The sequence below is a fragment of the Ahaetulla prasina genome, chromosome 9 (genome assembly GCF_028640845.1).
Source record: "Ahaetulla prasina isolate Xishuangbanna chromosome 9, ASM2864084v1, whole genome shotgun sequence".
Taxonomy (NCBI): Eukaryota; Metazoa; Chordata; class Lepidosauria; order Squamata; family Colubridae; genus Ahaetulla; species Ahaetulla prasina.
Window position 1 is genome coordinate 1,943,027 of NC_080547.1, and position 24,146 is coordinate 1,967,172.

Sequence of the window (24,146 nt, forward strand, 5' to 3'; positions counted from 1 at the left end):
TCAAAGAAGTAAAAACCTAGAATGCCAGGCCTTTTAAAAGATAAAACAGAGCAAAGAAGTCCGAGGCACCATTCAGGGGGGCAAAGGCTAGGATGTTGACTTGCCATACCTTCTGTGGGGATCTTGTAAAGTTCAGACCCCTCCCCAAAATCATCAAGAGGCAGCATTGCTGGGTTGCTTAAGGTGCGATGGTGCTGGATAACTTCCCAGCTTCTGTTTATTTGCTTCCTTATCAGTTGGAGCAGCTGCTTCCCTTGTCTAAAATGAATGATACTGGAATTCCACCGCAGCAGCAACCTTGATGAGCAACTCAGGAGAACCTTGGTGGTCTCTGAACCTGGTGGGCTTCTTGCAGAAATTTCATTAACAAACTAGGTAACGTCATCTGTGCTAGAAGGGAGGGGATTTTGCATGGAGGAGGAGAAGGAGGAGGAGGAAGAGGAGGAGGATGGATGGATAGATGGATGGATGGATGGATGGATGGACTGAGGGATCCTTGGTACTTTCTGAGCTTGGTGGTTTTCTCATAGACCTTTCGTTAACAAACTAGGTAACATCATCAGTGCTAGAAGGAAAGGGATTTTGCATGGAGGAGAAGGAGGAGGAGGAAGAGGAGGAGGATGGATGGATGGATGGAGGGATGGAGGGATCCTTGGTACTTTCTGAGCTTGGTGGTTTTCTCATAGACCTTTCGTTACCAAACTAGGTAACATCATCAGTGGTAGAAGGGAGGGGATTTTACAGAGAGGAGGAGGAGGAGGAGGAATAGGAGGAAGATGGATGGATGGATTGTGGGATCCTTGGTGCTCCCTGATCTTGGTGTTTTTCTTGCATCAGCACTACCTGTAGTAAGGGAGTGAGCTTTGGTCTCAGTTTATGTTTTAGTGCAGAGGTCCCCAAACTTGGCAGCTTTAAGACTTGTGGACTTCAACTCCCAAGAATTCTCTGCTGGCTGGAGAATTCTGGGAGTTGAAGTCCACAAGTCTTAAAGCTGCCAAGTTTGGGGACCCCTCTTCTAGTGGTTTCCCCTGTAAAGATGGTGAGAGAGGCCCTTGGGTTGTGTGGTTTACTGTTAAACTTGTTTGGCAGCTCCTCGATTGTGGTATTGTTTACTTCTCAATCGTTGGACTGATGTCAGTCTTGGTGCTAATCTCTGCTCATCGGGATGTTGATTGCTGATAGAGAGGTTGTTTTGGTCTTTTCCTTTCCTCTTTGGCTTGTTGATTGTCTCTTTTGCACAGCATGTAGCCGTTTTTTATGCCTATGTGTCTGTTGATGGCCAGTTTGTCAGATCTCTCAATTCACGCCTAAAAAACCCAAGAGCCACACATTAGCCACCATGCACGGATGGCTTGTTAGATTGCTTGTGTGTGTGTCTTTGCTGTTTTAAATTTTGCTGTTGATCTGTTTTATTGAGTGGCTGTCATTCTGAGATAATTGCTACCTCTGTGGCTTTGGACGGTGAGGGATGCAATATATCCAGTTCATTTCGGGTGTTTTCCCATGTAGGGTTGAGAGTATCTTGGCGACGTTTCGACGAGGTCTCACTCATCATCTTCAGGCTGGTGTCTTCAGCAGCACGTGCTTCAAGACACCAGCCTGAAGATGATGAGTGAGACCTCTTCGAAACGTCGCCAAGATACTCTCAACCCTATATGGGAAAAGACCCGAAAATGCCAAGACCAACATACCTATACCCGTGAAAACATACGAAAACAAATATCTATCTATCTATATATCTATAGACCTCTGTGGATGCAAACACCACAGGGCCTCTGGTGGCTAAGACTGCTAAGACAGTCTGCTATTAACACAGCTGCTTGCAATTACTGCAGGTTCAAGTCCCACCAGGCCCAAGGGTGACTCAGCCTTCCATCCTTTATAAGGTAGGTAAAATGAGGGCCCAGATTGTTGGGGGCAATAAAAAGTTGACTTTGTATATAATTGTCGTGTCTCACTCCTCCGCTGACGGCCGGGTCAGGGAAATCCGAATCAGGTGTGCCTCTGCAGCTCTGCCAAAGTCCTAGCAAAGTCCTCAGGGCAGGCAGGAGACCAGAAAGTGACTTCAGCAAGATATGTTTAGACTTTGCCTGACTCAGAGAATGCCAGAAAGCAGATCCTTTATATAGGCCATGGGGTGTGGCTCCATGACTCAGCACTTATCCAGGCCTGCCCCTCCCTTCCTTCTGTTGCCTCCGCCTATCAAGTCTTCTGACGCGGGGGTCACTCCAGTCTGCAACTGTTGGTAATTGACCTCCCTCAGGCTCACATGCTGTGGAGGAGGGGGAGGGGTCTAGTTGCTCCGTTTGCCTGGGCATGGAGCCAGAGCTGGGGGCTGGAGGTAGTTCCTCCTCTTCAGCCTGTCTGGGCATGGAGCCAGGGCTGGGGCCGGGAGGCATACTAGGACATTCCTCCGTGTTCGGAAGCAGATAAGAAGACCCCGGCTGAGGTGACATCGGACAAGACACAACAATAATATACAAATGGATGAAGACTATTGCTTCACATAGTGTAAGCCGCCCTGAGTCTTCGGAGAAGGGCGGGATATAAATGCAAATTTAAAAAAAAAACACTAAAAACACTAAAAAAAAAGATTTAAAAAATCTCTTTGAGTTGATAAAGATAAACCAAATAACAAATGCTGTACTAGTTAATCTTACATTGGGGCTCTGGGCCTCAAGGCACGTGGTTTGGTGACCCACTACATTCAACAGGGGGGATCTTCTCCAACCTGGCTGAGTTTTTGGAGGTGTTTCCTTCGGCTGGTTAATGACTTCAATAAAGTCATTTATGGGTGTTTCCCATCACATCTTATCCATAAAATGGCTTGGAGAATTTGGAGACTTTCTCTCTCCGCAGCAACATAGGCAGCCATCTCATGGCCCTCTTGTTGTGACCAAGGCCCTAGTAGTGATTACTAAACACAATCCAGTTTTATTTTATTAAAACAGCTGAGAATTAATTCATTCTCAGCTTCGTCCGAAACAAAATTCTTAATAACCAGTCCGTCGGCCTTATCATCAAACTTTGATGTCTTTGGCAATCTGTGGCATCGTTGGTGTTCCCTTAGATTGCTTGTTTTCTTGCAGATGTTTTATGACCCAAGGAGAGAACATCATCAGCCCTTGTAGGGAAGAGGAGGAGGAGAAACAACTCCGGAGGAAGGGAAGGAGGAAGGAAAGGAAAGTACTGTTTGCTCCTTATTAGCACTGATGATGTTACCTAGTTGGGTCATGAAACGTCTGCAAGAAAACCACCAAGCTCAGAGAGCACCAAGGACCCCACAGTTGTTCCTCCTCCTCCTCCTCCTCCTCCTCCTCCTCCTCCTCCTTTCTGCAAACTCCACTCTTTTAGCACTGATGATATTACATAGTTGGGTCATGAAAAGTCTGCAAGAAAACAACCAAAGATTCCCCAATCCTTCTCCTCCTTCCTCCCCCACCTCTTCCCTGCAAACCCCACTTCCTTCCAGCACTGATGAAGTTACCTAGCTGGGTCATGAAACGTCTGCAAGAAAACAGCCAAACTCAGAGAGCACCCAGGACCCCTCATAACTGAATCTTGGAAGTCTTGTTATGGTTTACCTTATCCCCTTCTTATACTCATATGAATTGGGGAGGTGTCCCCCAGACATGTTTTCACATTCCTCTGTCAGTGTTCAGGCTTAAGCCGTGATATGTCCTCCTTCTTGTTTTGATAACAGATGTCCCCTCTCCGTATCATGGCCATCTCTTTACTTTCTGTAAGACTCCAGTTTGAGTCTCCACTCCACCATCTAACTTATGGGGCACCTCTGGGCTACTTCCTCAGGAGGATAAACACGAGGGGTGACAACAAACAGGCCTGTGAGGTGAATTGAGCTGAGAGGGAATGGGGCGAAGTCACCCAGTCAACTTTGGGGGGACTAGAACTCACCGTCTCCTGCTAATTGGCCCAAAGGCTTTCATTCCTAAGACAGAACTAGAACTCGCCGTCTCCCGCTTTCTAGCCCAGGTGCCTTCACCACTAAACCAAACTGACCATTGATGGCTTCTAACATGGAATCTGTTGTAGGGTGGAAAGAGTTTGAATAAGTAGCCTGGGGGTGGATAAGATATCTGAAATTCTATTTATTTATTTTTATTTTATTTATTTTGTCACACAGCATATATAAGCATAAGCATGAAATAACTATACAATATACAAGCATATATATAAGTATGAGTATGTAATAACTATACTAATTGGATATAACGAAAGGAAACAATAGGACAGGAATGGAAGGCACGCTTGTGCTCTTATGCACGCCCCTTACAGACCTCTTAGGAATGGGGTGAGGTCAATAGTAGAAAGTTTTTGGTTGAAGCTTTGGGGATTTTGGGAAGAGACCACAGAGTCAGGTAGTGCATTCCAGGCATTAACAACTCTGTTACTGAAGCCATATTTTCTGCAATCAAGATTGGAGCAGTTAACATTAAGCTTAAATCTGTTGTGTGCTCCTGTATTGTTACAATTGAAGCTGAAGTAGTCTTTGACAGGAAGGACATTGTAATAGATGATTCTATGAGTTAAACTCAGATCATATCGAAGGCGGTGTAGTTCTAAATTTTCTAAACCCAGGATTTCAAGTCTTCAAATTCTTCAATGCCGGAAGTCTTCAACGCTGGAAGAATTTCAAATTCTTCCAGCGTTGAGGAAGATTAAAAGTACTGAATGATGGGATGGAATTAAGATGACAGGGTTTAGATGGAGCTTGGTGGAAGCTGCAAAAGGGAGTGGACTTGAAAGCATTTTCAGATCCTGTTGTAGGACCTTCTTTGACTAGTTAGCCCAGGAGTCAGCAACCTGCGGCTCTGGAGCCGCATGTGGCTCTTTCGTACCTCTGCTGCGGCTCCCTGTCGCCAGTCAGCTCCACAATCGATAGAGCTTTCAGTTAGGATAGGTAGAGGAAAAAGGACACTGGGCTAGGAGGAGACACTATGCTGGGGGGAACCGGACTTCTGGTTGCCTCTAGAATTGAACGGGGCTTCCGGTTAGGGCCTTAGTGGCTCTTTTGAGCGTTTAAGGTTGCCGACCTCTGAGTTCGCCCAAGGGAATCCTGGTAGACTTGCAACCGTAGCTTAGGTTTTGGAGCAAAGACACAGCTTCGTTCTCTTCGCCCACCTCCAATGAAGGCCTTTCTTGGGTCACCCAACCCTCCGTTCCTTCTTCTCTTTCTAAGGGATCTTGATTACCACCAAGGCAGAAGCCTTTGTTTTGGATACTGGCCCAAGCAAAACCTTTGGGGAGATGCGTCTAGTGAAGCAGGCCAGCAAAACAGCCGAAGAAACACCAGATTGTCCGATGGCATCCATTAAACCGTCTTTGCTAATGCACCCGGGATGGAAGGAAGGCAATCTTGGAGCTTTTAATCCCTTTAAACCTCTTTAATATTTTACACGGAGAGAAACAGGGATCAATGGCTTCTTTGCACAGGAATGTTGAGGCAGGAAAGTCGTCCCCCACCACCATCACCCCACTTTTCCCTGCCAACCCCCCTCCCACTCCTTTCCCAAATGAAGGAGAAGAACTAGGACAGGGGTCTGCAAACACTTAAACACTCATTGGGACCCGTTTCCCACAGAAAAGAAAACACCGGGAGCCACAAAAACCCTTCCCGTGCCTGACTATTTCTTGAGCGGCCACAAAACTAGCCTAGGTAGTTTTATTTATTTATTTATTTATTTATTTATTATTTTGATTTTTATACCGCCCTTCTCCCTAAGGACTCAGGGCGGTGTACAGGCAAAAATAAAACAGGCAATACAATGTTCAATTAGTTGAATTAAACTTTCTGTTTTCTTCTGAAACTTTTCTTTTCTTGGATTTATCCATGGTTGGCCTACCAGAGGTTGAAAAGCTCAATAAATTGCATGCTGGCGGGTGTCACACATTGGCGATTGTGGCGCATATTTTAAGTGACAGGGAGCCGCAGCAGAGGGGTGAAAGAGCCACATGCGGCTCCAGAGCTGCAGGTTGCTGACTCCTAAACTAGGAGGAAGTGAACAGGGAGCAGCGAGTAAGTTTCTCAGCTGAAGGGGTGGCCTGGGCAGAGATTACAAAAGGAAGCAAGGATTCTCAAATGAATTATAGACTGTATTGAATTACAGGAAGTTCTCAACTCACGAGCACCGTTGGGCCCAAGATGTCTGATGGCCAAGCGAGACACTCATGAACTTTGCCACGTTTTACGACATTTCTTGCCACCGTCATTGAGTGAATCACGCCGTTGTTCAATTAGTAGCACGGTTGTTGAGTGGATCTGCCTTTCCATGTTGACTTTGCTTGTCAGAAGGTCGGAAAAGGGGATCACGTGGCCCCGGGACACTGCAACCGTCATAAATACGAACCGTCATAAATGTGAGTCAGTTGTCAAACATCTGATGTAAATCACATCTGAATTTTGATCACATGATCAAAAGGGGATCATGGAACACACACACACACACACCCGGGACAGGAGGAAGAGCAACAACCTGGACAATGGACAATAGACCCGGGGTCTCCAGCCTTGGCAACTTTAAGACTTGCGGACTTCAACTCCCAGAGTTCCTCAGCCAGCAAAGCTTTGCTGGCTGAGGAACTCTGGGAGTTGAAGTCCGCAAGTCTTAAAGTTGCCAAGGTTGGAGACCCCTGCAGTAGACAATACCTGATGCAAAAGGTATATCTGAAGGAGGGAGGGCGTGGGAAGCATTTTAGAAGGTACCCAAAGGTTTTTCAGAAGTTAAAAGGAGAAGAAAGGAGAAATACTTTTCAAACTTGCAATATTCTTTTTAATGTCACCTTACGATACGGGCAAAATTAGTCCCTATAGTTGTGCTTGTTGTCTAGACTACCTGGAAGGGCTAACAGGTCTTGGGCCGAGAGAGAACGACTGGCTCAAAGTCACCCAGCCGGCTTTCAGGCTTAAGGTAGGACTAGAACTCATCATCCCGAAGTCCACCCAGCAGGCTTTGGTGCCTCAGGCGGGACTAGAACTCAGATTCTCTTGGTGATTGGATCAAGGCCACCTAGCCAGTTGTCATGCCTGGAACTAGAACTCACACGCTGCCAATTTCTAATCTGATGCTTTCTCCACTAGACCAAAGTTGGTTTTTGCAGGCATCTCACGTGCTTTTCACTGATTGGCCTCTATACACTTGTACACGTTGGATGGATAGATTAACAGAGTTGGAAGGGACCTTGGAAGGCATCTAGTCCAATCCCCTTCCCAAGCAGGTGTTGTGGTCCGCCAGCAGCCTGCGGAGCTGGCAACGGAGTTGGAGAGTGATGTGGCTGAGGTGCGGACTCCAGAGCCTCCGGAGACTGATAGTGATGAGGCAGAGGAACGGGAGGAGCCTGTTCCTATTGCATGCATGAGAAGAGCTGCCAGAAGGCAAGAGCAGCTCAAGCAAAGAGGACGACTCAGGAGTAAAGCCAAGAGATGATTGGCCCCTCCCATAAGGCTTAAAACAGACCAGCAATGGCATTTGGGCTTTGCCGGAAAACAACGTTGTAGCTGCATCTTCTGCTTCGTCTTCTGCTTCGTCTATGTCTTGCATTTATTTTTGTGACTTCTGAACGTTTGTCAAGAAAGGCCTTTGGCAGTTTGCCTAAGGCTTGCGATAGGACTGAGGAATTTGTGTTGGGAGGAATTTGTTTTAATTTGAATTGAACGACGCTGGGAACGAAGTAATTCTCAGTTGTTTGAGTAAAGTTTGTTCGCGGACTGAGTTTCCTACTACCTACTTGGGCCTGGGTCACAACGGCAGGAGACCTCACACCATTCCTGACAGTCTCTTCTTGAAAGCTTCCAGTGATGAAGCTCCCACAATTTCTGAAGGCAAGCTGTTGTTTTGTTCTTGTTGAAACTTTTTGTTTCCTGCATGGATATCCAGTAGAACTGCCTGCTACTTGATTTTCTATGAAGGCAGGGTTTCTCCTTTCTTGGAAGGAAATGGTTTATGCCCCTCTTTAAACGAATCGGTTTTATGTCAGCTCATGTGTGATTTGTCCTGTCCTTTTTTTTTTTTTGGTGAGGTTGAAGAACAAGCTTCTCTCTCGGTCATTCAGCACTTAAAATGAATAATTAAAAAACCCACTGCATCATAGAAATAGATAAGGGGCATAAAACGCGTTAAACCGCAGGACACGAAGCAACATTCTCCTTGCTCTCTGAGAGGAGTGATGGAGTTTTTGAAAACCACTTCCTGATCAAGGCAAAATCCTTAAATTGTAGCGATCCATCTGCAAAAATGACAGGGAGGTGCAATTGTTCATCATCATCATCACCATTATTAATATTATTTTTTGCTTTTATACCTCGGGTTACACGCTGCGGTTTGAAAACACCGGCTGGGGCCATGCAGCTCACAATCCAAAGCGGCTGAGTTTTTCAAAGACGCCCAGGTGGTCCTTCGGATGCCAATGATGGGAGCGGAAGTCTCGGAACCCCTGGAGGGAAGCAGGAGGGAGAAGAGCGATAAAAGGCGTGGAAAGAAAGAGATGGGGAAAATCTGTCATTGCAAAGTGGGGGGGGGGAAACAGAATAACGCAAGGGACCATGGAGGTCTTCTAGTCCAGCCCCATCTTGCTCTAGCAAGAGATCCTATAACACTTCAGACAAATGGTCGTCCAATCTCTTCTTGAAAGCCTTCAATGATGGAGCACCCGTAACTTCTGGTGGCAAGCTGTTCCACTGATTAACTGTCCTAAATGTTAGGCAATTTCTCCTCTATTCCAGGTTGCTTCTCTCCTTGATTAGTTTCCATCCATTGTTTTGCCTTCAGGTGCTTTGGAGAAGAGCTTGACTCCTTCTTCTTTGGGGCAACCCCTGAAATATTGGAAAACATCTATCCTGTCTCCCCGTGTCCTTCTTTTCATTAGACTGGACATGCCCAATTCCTACAACCGTTTTTTAAATACGTTTCAGCCTCCAGCTCCCAGAATTCCCAGAATGGTGGACTTCAACTCCCAGAATTCAAAGCTGGCTGGGGAATTCTGGGAGCTGAAGTTGGCTTAAAGTTGCCTAGGTTGGAGACCCCTGCCCTAACCCACACCCTGCTCAGCCCTTCTTAATTTTGGGAACCGAGATGCACCATGTCCATTCAGAAGAAGTACTCTGCACATGCTCAGGAGCCCGCTGGCTTTTCACAATTGAAAAAAAGAAAAGAAAGGAAAACAAAGACGTTTGGTGTTGAAATGCGACCTTTGAAGAGAAAGGGCGGTGGGACCCTCGACCCACAAGCAGCCGAACAATGACCTGGTGACTTTAACCATCTTGATTTCCCCTCCCCCACCTCCCACAAAGTTTGAGCGTGTCACCTCTGCTCTGCTCTTCCACGCCCGCTTTGACATCAGCTGGACTTGATGCTTGCTCTCCGTGGGGGGAGAGCCTGGACCACAGCATCGTCACCATGGCGACCCTGGTCTCCTGCATCCCGGATGGCTCTGCCAGGACACAGAGGAGAAACTCCCAGCCGCCGCCGCCGCCGCCTCCTCCTCCTCCTCCTCCCCACTCTCCCCCTCCTCCTCCTCCTCTCTACTCTGGGTGGGGGCTGGTGTTTTATAGCCGCCCTTGCAACCAATGGCATTGCAGCCAGCCGGGATGCAAGCAGCCATCAGGCGACCGGACTCCGGCATCGGCGGTGCATTGCAGGGCGTCCGGGGTGCTTCGGAGGATCTCGGGGTGACCTCCTGCGCCGGACCAGGCAGGCAGGCAGGCAGGCGGCGGCGGAGGCTTCTGGCTGGACCTCGGGGAGCCATGGCATCGCCTGGGAAGAAGCCGGAGTCCCTCCGCCAGCGGGGTCTCCTTGGGCTCGTTTTCATGCCGGGAGAACTTTCTCCGGCCAAGTTTTGAAAGTTTGCCGGCCGGCTCCAGCCTCGCCTTTCGTCCTTCATGAGCCCAGAAGGAGCGGACCCTCCGTCCCCCGCCCGCCCCCGCCGCCTCTCCTCCTCGCCTCTGCCCACTCCTGGCCCGCGGCGGCCCCGGGGGCAAAGCTGAAGGGGAGGGGAGGGGAGGGGAGGGGAAGGGAGCCTTTCCAAGGGCAGCCGGAGGGGAAGATGTGAGCCGGCAGGGGCCGGGCAGTCGGCGGCTGGCAACGGAGCGCCCTCCTTGGCACCCGGGCCCTCGCCTTCCCAGGGGAGCCGGGCTGGCCCCGCAAAGGGGCGCGACTCGCATGCCCCCAGAACTGCCCTGCGCCCATCGCAGGAGACCGGCTGGCCATGGCCATCCAGGGCATGGAGCTCTGCGCCGTGGCGGTGGTCATTATCCTCTTCATCGCGGTCCTCAAACAGTTCGGCATCCTGGAACCCATGTCCATGGAAGGTAACGTGGGAATGGGCCTGGGCGCCTCTTTGAGTGTCCTGTTTCCTTCCTCCCTCCCTTCTTTCTTTCTCCAGCCTCTCTCTCTCTTCCTCTCTCTCCCCCTCTCCTTCCTTCCTTCCTTCCTTCCTCCCTCCCTTCCTCCCTCCCTTCATCCCTCCCTCCCTCCCATCTTCCTTCCTTCCTTCCTTCCTTCTTTCTTTCTTTCTTTTTTTCTTTTTTTCTTTTTTTCTTTCTTTTTCTTTTTCTTTCTTTTTCTTTCTCCCTCCCTCCTTCCTTCCTTCCTTCCTTCCTTCCTTCCTTCCTTCCTTCCTTCCTTCCTTCCTTCTTCTTTCTTTCACCACTTCTCTCTCTCCCCTCTTTCTCTCCCCCCCCTTTCTGTCTCTCTGTCTCTCTTTCCAAACTTGGTTGATTCCCTGCTGGTGAATGCAAGTCTTCAGTTCTTTAAATGCCACCATCCTGATTTTCCTTTCGGGACTGACTTCCTCTGCCCAAACTGGCAGCGAAGAGTCGCCTGGCCTCTCCTTCCATTGACCGCTGCTGCCTCTCGTCTCCTCTCTGGAGTCGTCTTCCGAAAGCTGAGATTTTATAGTCTTCTCCGGTTGCCCGAGATAAACAGTTGCAAACCTCCGGCTGAGTCTGGCACCAAGCTTTGTGCTTTGCATAGAACTCTTCCTTGGAACCCCAAAAACCTCCAGTGTAGGAGCACCCACATCTTAGACCCTGTTGCCCAATCGTTGATTGATTGATGGATTATTTCCTTCATTATAAACCCCTATCTCATCTTTCCTCCGGGAGCTCAGCGTGGCACACCCCCCACGTTCTTCTCCAATCTTTCCCCTCAGCTAAAGGGTCATTTGGCCCCCCGTGGTGACCACCACTGCCACCTTCTCCAGATGGGCCCTAAAGCCCAGACAACTCGGGTGAAGACAAGCAGGCGGGGCCCTGGGTGGCTGGGAAGGGAACCCATGGTTGAAATCGGCTCAAGAGCTCCACGAAAGAGGATATGAACCGAATGCGCTCGGGCTGCCACAAATGGGCTGTAAAAACTTGGGTCACTCCTAGGTGGCAGCAAACCCCCCCCCCAACTCTTTGCTGCCATCTAATGGTCACCTGGGTTTTTGCAGTACAAATATTTTAGGACCATTTCTCCGAAGGCCAAATTGGGGCAGTTGTTCCCTGCCTCCTTCCTTCATTCCCAAAATATTTGTTAATCTTCTACCCAATTTAAATGTGAAGACTCCCGTTGCCTCTTGGGATGTTGTTTTGATAGAATAGCAGAGTCAGAAGGGACCTGGGAGGCAGGGGTGAAATCCAGCAGGTTCTGACAGGTTCTGGAGAACCGGTAGCGGAAATTTTGAGCAGTTCAGAGAACCGGCAAATACCACCTCTGGCTGGCCCCAGAGTGGGGTGCGAGTGGGGATTTTGCAATATCCTTCCCCCAGGAGTGGGGTGGGAATGGGGATTTTGCAATATCCTTCCCCCAGGAGTGGGGTGGGAATGGGGATTTTGCAATATCCTTCCCCCAGGAGTGGGGTGGGAATGGGGATTTTGCAATATCCTTCCTACAGGAGTGGGGTGGGAATGGGGATTTTGCAATATCCTCCCCCAGGAGCGGGGTGGGAATGGGGATTTTGCAGTATCCTTCCCCTGCCATGCCCACCAAGCCACACCATACCCACCAAGCCAGGCCCACAGAACCGGTAGTAAAAATATTTGGATTTCACCACTACTTGGAGGTAATAATAATATCAGAATTGGAAGGGACCTTGGAGGTCTTCTAGTCCAACCCCCTGCCCAGGCAGGAAACCCTGCACCATTTTAGACAAATGGCTAGCCAACATTTTCTTTAAAATTTCCAGTGTTGGAGCATTTACAACTTCTGGAGGCAAGTTGTTCCACTGATTAATTGTTCTCACTCTCAGGAAATTTCTCCTTAGTTCCAGGTTGCTTCTCTCCTTGATTAGATCTCCTTGCTCAAGCAGGAGATCCTTTACCATTGTGGACAAATAGTTGTTAAAACCCTCTGGTGATGGACCATTCCACGGGTCATTGTTTTCATTGACATGAAATCCCTCCTTAGTTCTAGGTTCTATCCTCGATTAGCTCCCATCTATTGCTTCTTGGCAACCATACTTCAAGAGGTTGCCATCTTCTTGGCTACTTCTTGTCAGGAAAGTCCATTTGCCACCTTTGTCGTTTTCCAGGAATGCTTAGGAGGCCCTCGTGAGATTCAGGAGCATTTTTTTTTTTTAGAAAAGGCGACACTTAAAACTGTTTTCTTATTTCTCAGCTGCCAGTTTCCCATTTAAGATATTGTTGTTACTCTGATCTTGTATGAAAATAGTCAGATGAAATGGAGAGTTGTGAAATTTGTACAGGCAATACACAATCTTTGATATGATTCCTGGATGGAAAATTGTCCACTCTATCTATCTATCTATCTATCTATCTATCTATCTATCTATCTATCTATCTATCTATCTATCTATCTATCTATCTACCTATCTCATATCTCTCTCTGTCTCTCTCCTATCTATCTATCTATCTATCTATCTATCTATCTATCTATCTATCTATCTATCTATCTATCTATCTATCTATCTATCTATCTCATATCTCTCTCTCTCTCTCTCATATCTATCTTTCTATCTTTCTATCTATCTATCTATCTATATCTATCTATCTATCTATCTATCTTTCTATCTATCTCTACCTCTATCTTCTATCTATCTATCTATCTATCTATCTATCTATCTATCTATCTATCTATCTATCTATCATCTATCTATCTATCTATCTATCTATCTATCTATCTATCTATCTATCTATCTATCTATCTATCTATCATTTATCTATTTGTCAGGTATGTATTAGATAAAATATATAAGTATAAGCATGAATTGAATACATAAATACAACTAAAAGGAACATTAGGACAGGGATAGTAGGCACACAGGTGGACTTATGAACGCCCCTTAGCGTTCATGACCTCTTAGGAATGGGGGGAGGTCAACAGTAGCCAATCTAAGGTTAAAGTTTTAATTTTAAAATATCCTCACCACATCCCCTGCCCCCCCAAAAAAACCTCAAATAAAGAAATAAAAAATGACACAGGATGCTGAAAGGCAAATGGAGGTGAGCAGGAACTAAATAAAATACTTTACCCTTTTCTTAAAAGTTTTAGGAACTTTGGTGACCGAAAAGGGCCGTGGCTTTAGAGTAAATCAGAAGTGGTTTGAAAATAGCTTTCCCATTCTAGATTATGTTGCAATCCCAAATGATTTGACGTTAAAAAATAAAATAAAAAAGAGCCAGAAAGAATTTGCTGACTTGATTGAGCAGAGTTGCAAACAAGGTTATTGGAGACATGGGGCTGGTATCAATCCTTCTTTGAAACTACTTCAGACCACCTCAATATTGATTGTTTTCAGCTTTTAAGTACCTCCAGTTCCATTCCCTGCAGGGCATCCCTTAATCTGAACATAATTGTGAAGCTCCAGAATTTTAATTGTTTATCTGCCAAACCATGACGTCACAGGTTAAAAAAAAAACTTGCGGAACTTGGCAAAGTGTGCAGATTGTGAAATCAAATGCAGGAGAATGCGCAGCCTCTCAGCTCCTGCAAAAATAAAGAGGAAAACATTGCCTATTGAAAGTGGGAAGGGCTACCTGTCCGAAAAGCTCTTGTTTTCTTGACCACCCCAAACCAGGACAAATATAGGATCCCTCCCTGCTTTTCCAAATTCAGGATCTCCTCAAATGGATGGCAGTTGCTTCGATAGGGGGCAATTGATCAGAGTTGGGGGATTTATGAAAGAAAAGAGATTCAAGGCAGAATTCTGGTGAAAGACGAATACAGAAAGGACTCCTGCAAATGTGTTTGTGGAGAACTACCTGCCAAGGATCATTTTATTGGTTTCCCTGCATGTTGCAGTTGGTTGAAGACGTGATCTTGGCAGTCTGATGAAACGAAGGACTAGGGGAGACATCATAGCAGTCTTCCAATATCTCAGGGGCTGCCACAAAGAAGAGGGAGATCAACCTATTCTCCAAAGCACCTGAGGGCAGGACAAGAAGCAACAGGTGGAAACTAATCAAGGAGAGAAGCAACCTAGAACTAAGGATAAACTTCCTGTCAGTGAGAACAATTAACCAGTGGAACAGCTTGCCACCAGAAGTTGTGGGTGCGCCATCACTAGAGGTTTTTAAGCAGACACTGGACAAGCACTTGTCTGGAATGATTAAGGCCTGTTTGAGCAAGGGATTGGACTAGAAGATGTCTTTTAGGTCCCTTCCAACTCTGTTACACTGTAATTCTGTAATTATATCCTTAGTTTCCAGATTTTTTTCCCCCTCTGCTATTGTTAGGACCATTTCATTTCTTTTAATGGAAAGGTGTAGAATTACAGAACAACCCTGTAATTCTGTAATTCTGCTTCTGCAAATGCATTTGCGGAGAACCACCTGCCAAGGAAAGTTTAATTGGTTTTCCTGCACATTGCAAATGGTTGAAAGGTGATTTTAGTGCTGCCTTCCAATCCATCATTTGATGCATTTAACTCTCTCTCTCTTTCTCTCTCTCTCTCTCTTTCTCTCTCTCTCTCTCCCTCTCCCTCCCCCCTCTCTCTCTGTGACCCATGTATTTATATGGAGAAAAGGGGATGAAAAATACGTTTCTGCTTCTTTCGTGTTGCTAACATGAAAAAATAAAGAATATTCACAGAAGTAGATCCAAGGGTGAGCTAAATCCAAGCGCCTCGCTTACATGTTTTGAGTTCTCTTTCTTCAAACATGTGTGTGCGGATATCTTGGACTTATATGCTCAGGCCTGGTCAATAGGATAATTGAAGTTACAGCCCAAGGAATCTGGAGAGCTGCTGTAGATACAATGCAAAAGGATCAATGCTTTTTGGCTTCTTTGCATTGATAACCCTTATCCAAGTTCCATGTAAGATTTAGCTCCTTAGACAGAGGAAGCCTATGCCGAATTTATAGGAGCAATCCTGAGCAACATACGGTACCCTTATTGCCGGTAAAGGGATAACAAACATGGATAGAATCATGATTTTATTTTGTGTTTTTGTTTAAAAATAAAGTTAGTGAAGAAAGCAGAGATATTCAAATGAAATCTTCATTAGAAGAAGAAAACATTACATACAGTTCTCCATTCATTAGAAGTCCTATCCAGCTGGGATAGGAAGAAAGGGGATACATGTATGTATGTATGTATGTATGTTTCAATTCTTACCCTCAAAACGACGCTATAGAGCACTGCACACCAGAACAACTAGACACAAGAACAGTTTTTCCCTGAAGGCCATCACTCTGCTAAACAAATAATTCCCTCAACAATGTCAAACTATTTACTAAATCTGCACTACTATTAATCTTCTCATAGTTCCCATCACCCATCTCTTTCCACTTATGACTGTATGACTGTAACTTTGTTGCTGGTAATCCTTATGATTTATATTGATATATTGACCATCAATTGTGTTGTAAATGTTGTACCTTGATGAACGTATCTTTTCTTTTACGTACACTGAGAGCCTATGCACCAAGACAAATTCCATGTGTGTCCAATCACACTTGGCCAATAAAAAATTCTATTCTATTCTATTCTTCTATTCTATTCTATTCTATTCTATTCTATTCTATTCTATTCTATTCTATGTATGTATGTATGTATTATCCTATTCTCTTTAGAATAGACTAACAGGGACCTTGGAGGTCTTCTAGTCCAACCCCCTACTCAAGCAGGAAACCCTAAACTATTTGGGACAAATCATTGTCCAATCTCTTCTTAAAAACTTCCAGTGTTAGAGCAATCACAACTTCTGGAGGCAAGTTGTTCCACTGATTAATTGTTCTCACTGTCAAGAAATTTCTCCTTAGTTCTAAGTTGCTTCTCTCCTTGATCAGTTTCCACCCATTGCTTCTTGTCCTACCCTCAGGTGCTTTGGAGAGTAGCTTGACTCCCTCTTCTTTGGGGCAGCCCCTGAGATAATGGAACACTGCTATCATGTCTCCCCTAGTCCTTCGTTTCATTAAACTAGACATACCCAATTCCAGCAACCATTCTTTCAATGTTTTAGCCTCCCCTAATCATCGTTATTTCTCTTCTCTGTACTCTTTCTGTTTGCTATTGTTTTATTTTGATTGTTTTCTGGACACACTAGTGACAAACCCACTACATGCTAAGATAGAAAAATGTGGGATAGACAGCATCACCACCAGATGGATTTGCAATTGGCTGACCAACCACACTCAACATGTCCTCAACGGAACTACCTCTACATGGAGGGGAGCATGGGGGTAGCCCAAGGTTCCCTTTTAGATCCAGTATTCTTCATCAATGATCTAGATCAGGGGTCTCCAACTTTGTCAACTTTAAGACTTGTGGACTTCAACTCCCAGAATTCCCAAGCTTTGCTGGCTGAGGAATTCTGAGAGTTGAAGTCCACAAGTCTTAAAGTTGACAAGGTTGGAGACCCCTGATCTAGATGAAGGATAGAAGGGGAACCCATCAAATTTGCAGACGACACCAAGCTGGCAGGAATAGCCAAGACTCCAGAAGATAGCCTCAGGATCCAGAAGGATCTTGACAGAGTTCAACACAGGGCCCATCTAACAAGATGATGCAGTTCGGTGGGTGAGAAAAGTAAGGTTTTACACATAGGCGAGGAAAACCAACTGCACAGATCTAGAATAGGTAGCACCTGTCTCAACAGCAGTAGTCTGGTCTAACAAGAAGGACATGTCAGGGGTGACATGATAGCCACTTCCCAATATTTGGAAGAGAAGAGAGGGTCATCTGAAATGGCTCAGGTTCTCCTGCATGAGCAGGGGGATGGACTGGAAGACTCCAAGGTCCCTTCCAGCTCATTCTATTCAGGTAAGAGTAACAGAGTTGGAAGGGACCTTGGAGGTCATCTAGTCCAGGGGTCTCCAACCTTGGTCCCGTTAAGACTTGTGGACTTCAACTCCCAGAGTCCCTCAGCTAGCAAAGCTGGCTGAGGAACTCTGGGAGTTGAAGTCCACAAATCTTAAAGTTGCCAAGGTTGGAGACCCCTGATCTAGTCAAACCTACTGCTCACCCAGGAGACCTATACTAGGGATTTGAACTGCCGAACTGCGGTTCTGTTCAACCTATTCTCCAAAGGCCCTCAGGACTGGACAAGAAGTAACAGAAGCTCTTTAAAGAGAGATCCTGCCTAGAACTAAGGAAGCATTTCCTGTCAGCGAGAACAATTAATTAATGGAATGGCTTGCCTCTAGAAGTTGTGGGAGCTGGCAGGTTCTAAGAAGACATTGGGCAGCCATTTGTCCAGAATTGGTATAGGGCCGTGATGGCAAACCTATGGCACGCATACCACAGGTGGCACGCGGAGCTGTATTGGTGGGCACATGAGCTCAGTTCTGGCGCTCATGCATGTGCCGGCCAGCTGATTTTCGGGCCTTCTGGACCCACCGAAAGTAGGGAAACAGGCTCCGGAAGGCCTGGGTGGGTGGGTGGGGAAGGCTCATTTTTTGCTCTCCCCAGACTCCTAGAAAGGCTCTGGAGCCTGGGGAAGGGTGAAAAATGGGCTCACCGTACCATCGCGTGCCAAAAGTGGGGGTCGCGGGGGGTGGTCATGCGTCCATGCCGAGGGAGTGTGCATAGAATTATGGGTGTGGGCACGTGCGTGCACAACCCGCCCGCCCCCCCCCCCGCAGTCCCTCGGCTTTTGGCACGAGATGGCAAAAAAGTTAGCCATCACTGGTACAGGGTCTCCTGCTTATGCGGGGGGGGGGGGTTGGATTAAAAGACCTCCAAGGTCTCTGTTATTAAACCTCCAACTGTATTATGCCGGGTTTTTTTGTTTTTTTTAATTTGCATTTATATCCCGCCCTTCTCCGAAGACTCAGGGCGGCTTACACTGTTAGCAATAGCCTTCATTCTATTTGTATATTTATATACAAAGTCAACTTATTGCCCCCCCAACAATCTGGGTCCTCATTTTACCTACCTTATAAAGGATGGAAGGCTGAGTCAACCTTGGGCCTGGTGGGACTCGAACCTGCAGTAATTGCAAGCAGTTTTCAGTTATATCCTTCGTTTCAAAATCAACAACAACACTCTGCTATTGTTAGGACCATTTCATTTTTTTTTTTAATGGAAAGTCATGGAGACGGTGGTGGACTTTGACTGCTCTGGATGATCTACACCTTCCCCAGCAAATGGAGGCTGGAAACGGTCTTCGGTCTTCCTTGGATGGCCTGCGGTGAGACGTGGGGGTGACAGTGCACCCCTGCTTTTCCTGCTGGCTGGATCATCCACGAAACCTTTGGGAGCTCCCTGGGTGGGCCCAGAATTTGTTCTCACTCCTTTTCAGAGGTCCCAGTCTTTCCTTAGAGACAGGCCAAGTCCATTGATCCCATCCTGGTGAGAGTTTCGGAGAACTGTAAAGACTTTTCTCAGGCATTTGGCCAAGAGTTAGTGAGCCCAGCTGGAGGATCAGAAGATGGGAGGCGTGAGTTATTTATGCTCACCTGAGTTATTCCGTGTTCGGCTGCTATAATTTAATTCTGTTATTGTACAGTTTTAATGTATTGCAAGCTGCCCAGAGTTGTGGGGGCCAAATGGACGGCCATATAACTTGTTAGAAAATAAAGAAACACCCTCCTCAACCTCGCCAGCACAATGCAGTGGCAGGGAATCGGTAACTCTTGAGGGAGCTTAGCAGTCGATGATAAAATAGCAATCAAAGAGGAAAACTTGCTTGCTGGAGCTTTAAATCAAAAACGTCCAAAGAGGTTTCAAGGATGGCCATATCTCCCCTTGTCTCTTCATTGGCCTCCTAGCAAAAACCCTGCCAGGGACAGCAGAAGGGGAGGGAGAGAGGGAAGCGGGAGGGAGAGAGGGGAGGAGGAGGAGGAGGAGGAGAAAAGAAGAAGAGGAGAAGAAAGAAGAAGAAGAGGAGGAGGAAGAGGAGGAGGAAGACGAGCAGGAGGAGAAGGAGGAGGAGGAGGAGGAAGAGGAGAAGAAGAAGAAGAAGAAGAAGAGAAGGAAAGACAAGGGAGGAAGGAGTGATAGATAGAAAGAAGGGATGGAGGAGGAAGGAAAGAGAGGGAGAGATGGAAGGAAGAAAGGAGAGATGCAGGGAGGGAGGGAAGGGGAAAGAGAGAGAGTGAGAGAAAAGGAAAGAAGGGAGCGAATGAGGGGGGGAGGAAGTAAAGTAGGGAAGAAGGGGGAAGAGAGAGAAAAAGAAAGGGAAGAAAAAAAGAAGAAAAGACAAGGAAGGGAGGAAAGAAGTAGTGAAAGAAAGAAGGGATAGGAAAGGAAGGAAGAAGGAGAGAGAGAAGGAGGAAGGAAAGAGAGAGAGGGAAGGAAGGAAGGAGAAATAGAAAGAAAGAGGGAGGGGTAGGAGAAAAAGCAAAGAGGAGAGAATCCCCCAGATGCCTCAAGAGAAGCGGGGGTGGGGGACCACCTGGGACCCCCAGCAGCCTGCTTCACCACCTCTTGTGGGGGGGCTGAGTCAGCCCTTCTAGTCCAAAGCTCTGGGTGGGTCTGGCTCGGTTCTTGGATGCTGCTCAGCCTATTTTTGAAAAGGTTGCTGTGTCATACTTCGCTCTGCCCTTGCCCAGAAACGGACAATCTCTCGCACCGCCTTTGCGGGCTTGTTTGGGAAAAGTAATAATAATAATAATAATAACAAAGAACCCCAATCATTGTAAAACTGTCAAACAGAGATTGTCTTAAGGTGAGGAAAAGCGCAGCAGTGAATTGTTGGGGGGGGGCGGGCGGGAAGTGGGGGGGGGGCGAATGAGATCGGAGAGAAGGCTGTTAGCCTTGATGGAGTAGAAAGTTAGCACCCAGCCCCCTCCTAGAAGAATGAAACATTTCAGGGCATATTAAAAAGGCAGAATATTATATTTCCCTAAAGGGAGAAATGGAGAAACGTGTTTTTGGAGGCAGAAAGCAGCCTCCAAGTCTTTCTTAATAGCCCTCGGCAGATGCCAGCACTTAAGAGCTAAAGAGCTTCTTGAAAGGAGACAAGTATCTAGTTAGCTCTATCCATAGGCAACAGTTCCCTGCAAGCAAGGCCTGAATAAAGGTAGGATTAGCCCTCAGCCACAATAGGAATTGCCCAACGCCCCTTCATTGCATCAGCAGTCCAAACTTCAATCCAACTTAGCTCAGACAAACATGACCCCTACATGGCCCCATGGGAGTCTGACAAGAGCCAATAAAATCCGTGTTCTTGCATAGGAACAGGAAGCTCAAGTGCAAAGCCCAAGAGAAGGTATAAACACCCACCTCTCCACTCTCGACTCCACGGGGTCAGCTACCCAGGACCCATGTGGCTCTGCTTCATCGTTAAACCATCTTTCCAAACAGCCTCCGTGTTTCCAGTTGTCTCTCTCCCGGCTTGGAACTGAGCCAGATGGATTATTTCTTCCCACAATGAAGCATTCAGATGTTTCTGCTGAGTCAGGACGGAAGGTCCGTTCTCGGCCAGCACCCGGTTTGCATGTCCAGGCATTTGACTGATCTCTTCTGCCAGCATCAAATACCATAAAACCACAAGATCCTGGATTGAGCAAAGGAATCCAGGGATCAGCGTGGTTGCAGCAGAGAGATTTATTTGCTGAAGGGGCACCTTGTGACTCTTCAAAGAATGAAGAAATATCTCATATCCTGGCGGCCGTCAATCATCTGATGCTTTCCAGATGGTTTGGGACTCCTGGGCCCAGAGTTCCCAGCCGGTCTTGAGGACAATACTATAAAAATGCCATTTCCTTTGTCTTCGGACCATATCAACTCCCCACCTCCCCCTTCAAGTGAATGTGGAGAATTTCAGATCTTAAGATCTGAAGGGCCTTCCAAACTTCCTGCCCAGATCAGGAATTCTCAAACCATTCCCGATAAATGGCTGCCCAAGGATGGAGTTCCCGCAACTCCAGGAGCAGTGGTGAAATGTAAAATTTGTTACTACCAGTTCTGTGGGCGTGGCTTAGTGTGTGTGTGTATGTGTAATGTGGCTGGGTGGGCGTGGCCAACTAATTTTTTTTTTTTACTTTTAAAAGCATTTTTTCCACAACCTCTTCGGCCAAAGAGGTTGTAAAAAAAACACTTTTAAAAGGCTCCTCTGACGATCCCAGCTGAGTTGCCTGATTGTCAGAGGCTTTTCTTTTCTTTTAAAAGCATTTTTTTTAACCTCTAAAAGAAAAAAAAAGCCTCTGACGATCAGGCAACTCAGCTGGGATCACCAGAGCCTTTTAAAAACATTTTTTCTACAACCTGTAGAGGTTGTAAAAAATGCTTTTAAAAGGTTCTGACGATCCCAGCTGAGCCGCGGAATCATCAGAGGCTTTTTTTTTTACTTTTAAAAGCATTTTTTTCAGCTGAAGAAAAAAATGCTTTTAAAAGTTAAAAAAAAAGCAACCTCTGATGATCACGCAGCTCAGCTGGGCATGGGCGGGGAGGGGCAGGGATTTTTGCTACTGGTTCTCCGAACCACCACCGTCATCGCTACCGGATCGGGTGATCTGGTCCAAACCGGAAGCATTTCACCCCTGTCCAGGAGACAAACTGTTCCACTGCTTGGTAGCTGGGAAATTTCTGATTCCGAGTTCAGATCTCCCACTGCGAAACCTCCATTGGTTGGGTTGGACAGTGGTGGGTTGCTACCGGTTCGCCCCGGAACAGCGAACCTGTAGCGGCGTCGGCGTCGGAGGCTCCGCCCACATGTTTCTGCACATGTGTAGAAATGTTGTGTGTATGCGCAAGCACGAGTGTGCGCGCACGAGCAAATCAGTAGCGATGGGTTTTGAAACCTGCCCTTGGGGTTGGAAGGAAAATCCATCTGGTTCAGTTCCAAGCTGGGAGAAAGACACTGGAGGGTCAGACTGGTAAGACAGTCTGTTATTAACAGCAGCTGCTTGCAATTACTGCAGGTTCAAGTCCCACCAGGCCCAAGGTTGACTCAGCCTTCCATCCTTTATAAGGTGGGTAAAATGAGGACCCAGATTGTTGGGGGGGGCAATAAGTTGACTTTGCATATAATATGCAAAACTTAAAACTCGTCGCGAGCTTAAAACTCACTTATTCATCTGCGCTGGACTGGGTTAGTTTTAAATTTATGGGTTTTTAATGGGTTTTTATCCTAAATTTTTTAATCTTGGCCAATTTAATAAGTTTTTTAATTGTATTTTAATTGTATTTATACTGTATCATTGTGTATTTTTACCTGGCTGTGAACCGCCCTGAGTCCTTCGGGAGAAGGGCGGTATAAAAATTTAAATAATAAATAAAATAAATATACAAATGGATGAAGGCTATTGCTTGACATAGTGTAAGCCGCCCTGAGTCTTCGGAGAAGGGCGGGATATAAATGCAAATAAAAAAAAAAGAAAAAAGAAAAACTGGAAATAGCATGGAGGCTGTTTGGAAAGATGGTTTATTGATGAACAGAACCAACACCAGTCCTGGGTCAGCTGACCCATTGGGTTGAAGAAGTACATAGATTTTTCAATAATTTTCAGAGCTGCTGCAAGACGGAACGGTTGTGCGATGTCTGAAAATGCCCTTAGGCAGGGGTCTGCAAACTTGGCTCTTTTAAGACTTGTGGACTTCAACAAGCTTTGCTGGCTGAGGAACTCTGGGAGTTAAAGTTCACAAGTCTTAAAGGAGCCAAGTTTGCAGACTCCTGCCCTTAGGTGATTGTGCAATGTAGTGAGCTCTGCCTCTTGTGTTAAATGGTAGTGGGTTAATCCTATTGTGCCCTGAAGGTTCATGCCCTGTTCTTAATCCCATCGTCCTGGATCTGAAGGTCTTTTGTTTTGTAGATAGGCTGGCCCAGTCTTTCTCAATGGGCACAAAATATCTGCTGGGGGGCGGGGAGGGGGGCATTATTAAGAAAGAATGGGGGCTGCTTTCTGCCTCTAAAAAACATGTTTCTCCATTTCTCATTTTAGGGAAATATAATATTCCGCTCTTTTTAATATTTCCCAAAATATTTCATTTTTCTAGGGTGTGTGTGTGTGTGGGGGGGCTTCCCACAGTTGCTTCTTGTCTTTCCTTTAAGAACTGTGGAGGATAAATTCCACCTCTCTGGGACGACCATGTCTCCCCTCTTTTCTTTCGGCTAAGAAAATATCATTGGTGGGATCTCAATGAGATTTAGCCTCCAAGCCATCTGCAAGTGCCCAGGTGTGGCTCAGGCTGGTAAGAAGCTTGTTATTAGAACACAGCAGCCTGCAATTACTGCAGGTTCAAGCCCCACCAGGTCCAAGGTTGACTCAGCCTTCCATCCATTATAAGGTAGGTAAAATGAGGACCCAGATTATTGGGGGGGGGGCAATAAGTTGACTTTGTAAATATACAAATAGAATGAGACTATTGCTTGACACAGTGTAAGCCGCCCTGAGTCTTCGGAGAAGGGCGGGATATAAATGTAAAAAAAAAAAATAAAAAAAAATTGCCCTTCTCTGCAGTCCTTCTAGGGCTTCTGTATTCTGGTCTCCGTTGTGGTCGTAAATCGAGGATGACCTGTCCGGTAGTCCTCGACTTACGATGACAATTGAGCCCAAACGTTTATGTGGCTGAGCGAGACATTTGTTAAGTGGGCTTTGTCCCATTTTACGACTTTTTCTTGCCGTGCTTGCTAAGCGAATCGCTGCAGGTCTCCAATTAGTCACCTGGTTGCTACGTGAATCTGGCTTTCCCACGGACTTGGCTTGTCAGAAGGTGGTCAAAGAGGATCACGTGACCTTGGGGGGGGGGACATTCAACCGTCGTAAATATGAGTCAGTTGTCAAGCATCCGAATGGAATGGTC

The 24,146-nt window shown here is 46.4% G+C and overlaps 1 protein-coding gene across 2 annotated transcripts in view; it reads left to right on the forward strand.

Annotated features, from left to right (window-relative positions):
• The window catches only part of KCNIP3 (potassium voltage-gated channel interacting protein 3), a 77,958-nt gene that overhangs the window by 32,975 nt on the left and 20,837 nt on the right, over positions 1-24,146 (forward strand). The window contains exon 1 of one of the 2 annotated variants that reach the window (XM_058194852.1): positions 10,077-10,324. The exons of the other annotated variant lie outside the window; for it this stretch is intronic. Within the exon in view, the coding sequence (XP_058050835.1) occupies positions 10,222-10,324 (103 nt within the window). The 5' untranslated portion in view covers positions 10,077-10,221. Of the gene's footprint in view, positions 1-10,076; positions 10,325-24,146 lie in introns of those variants that run through there. 2 annotated transcript variants of the gene reach the window in all.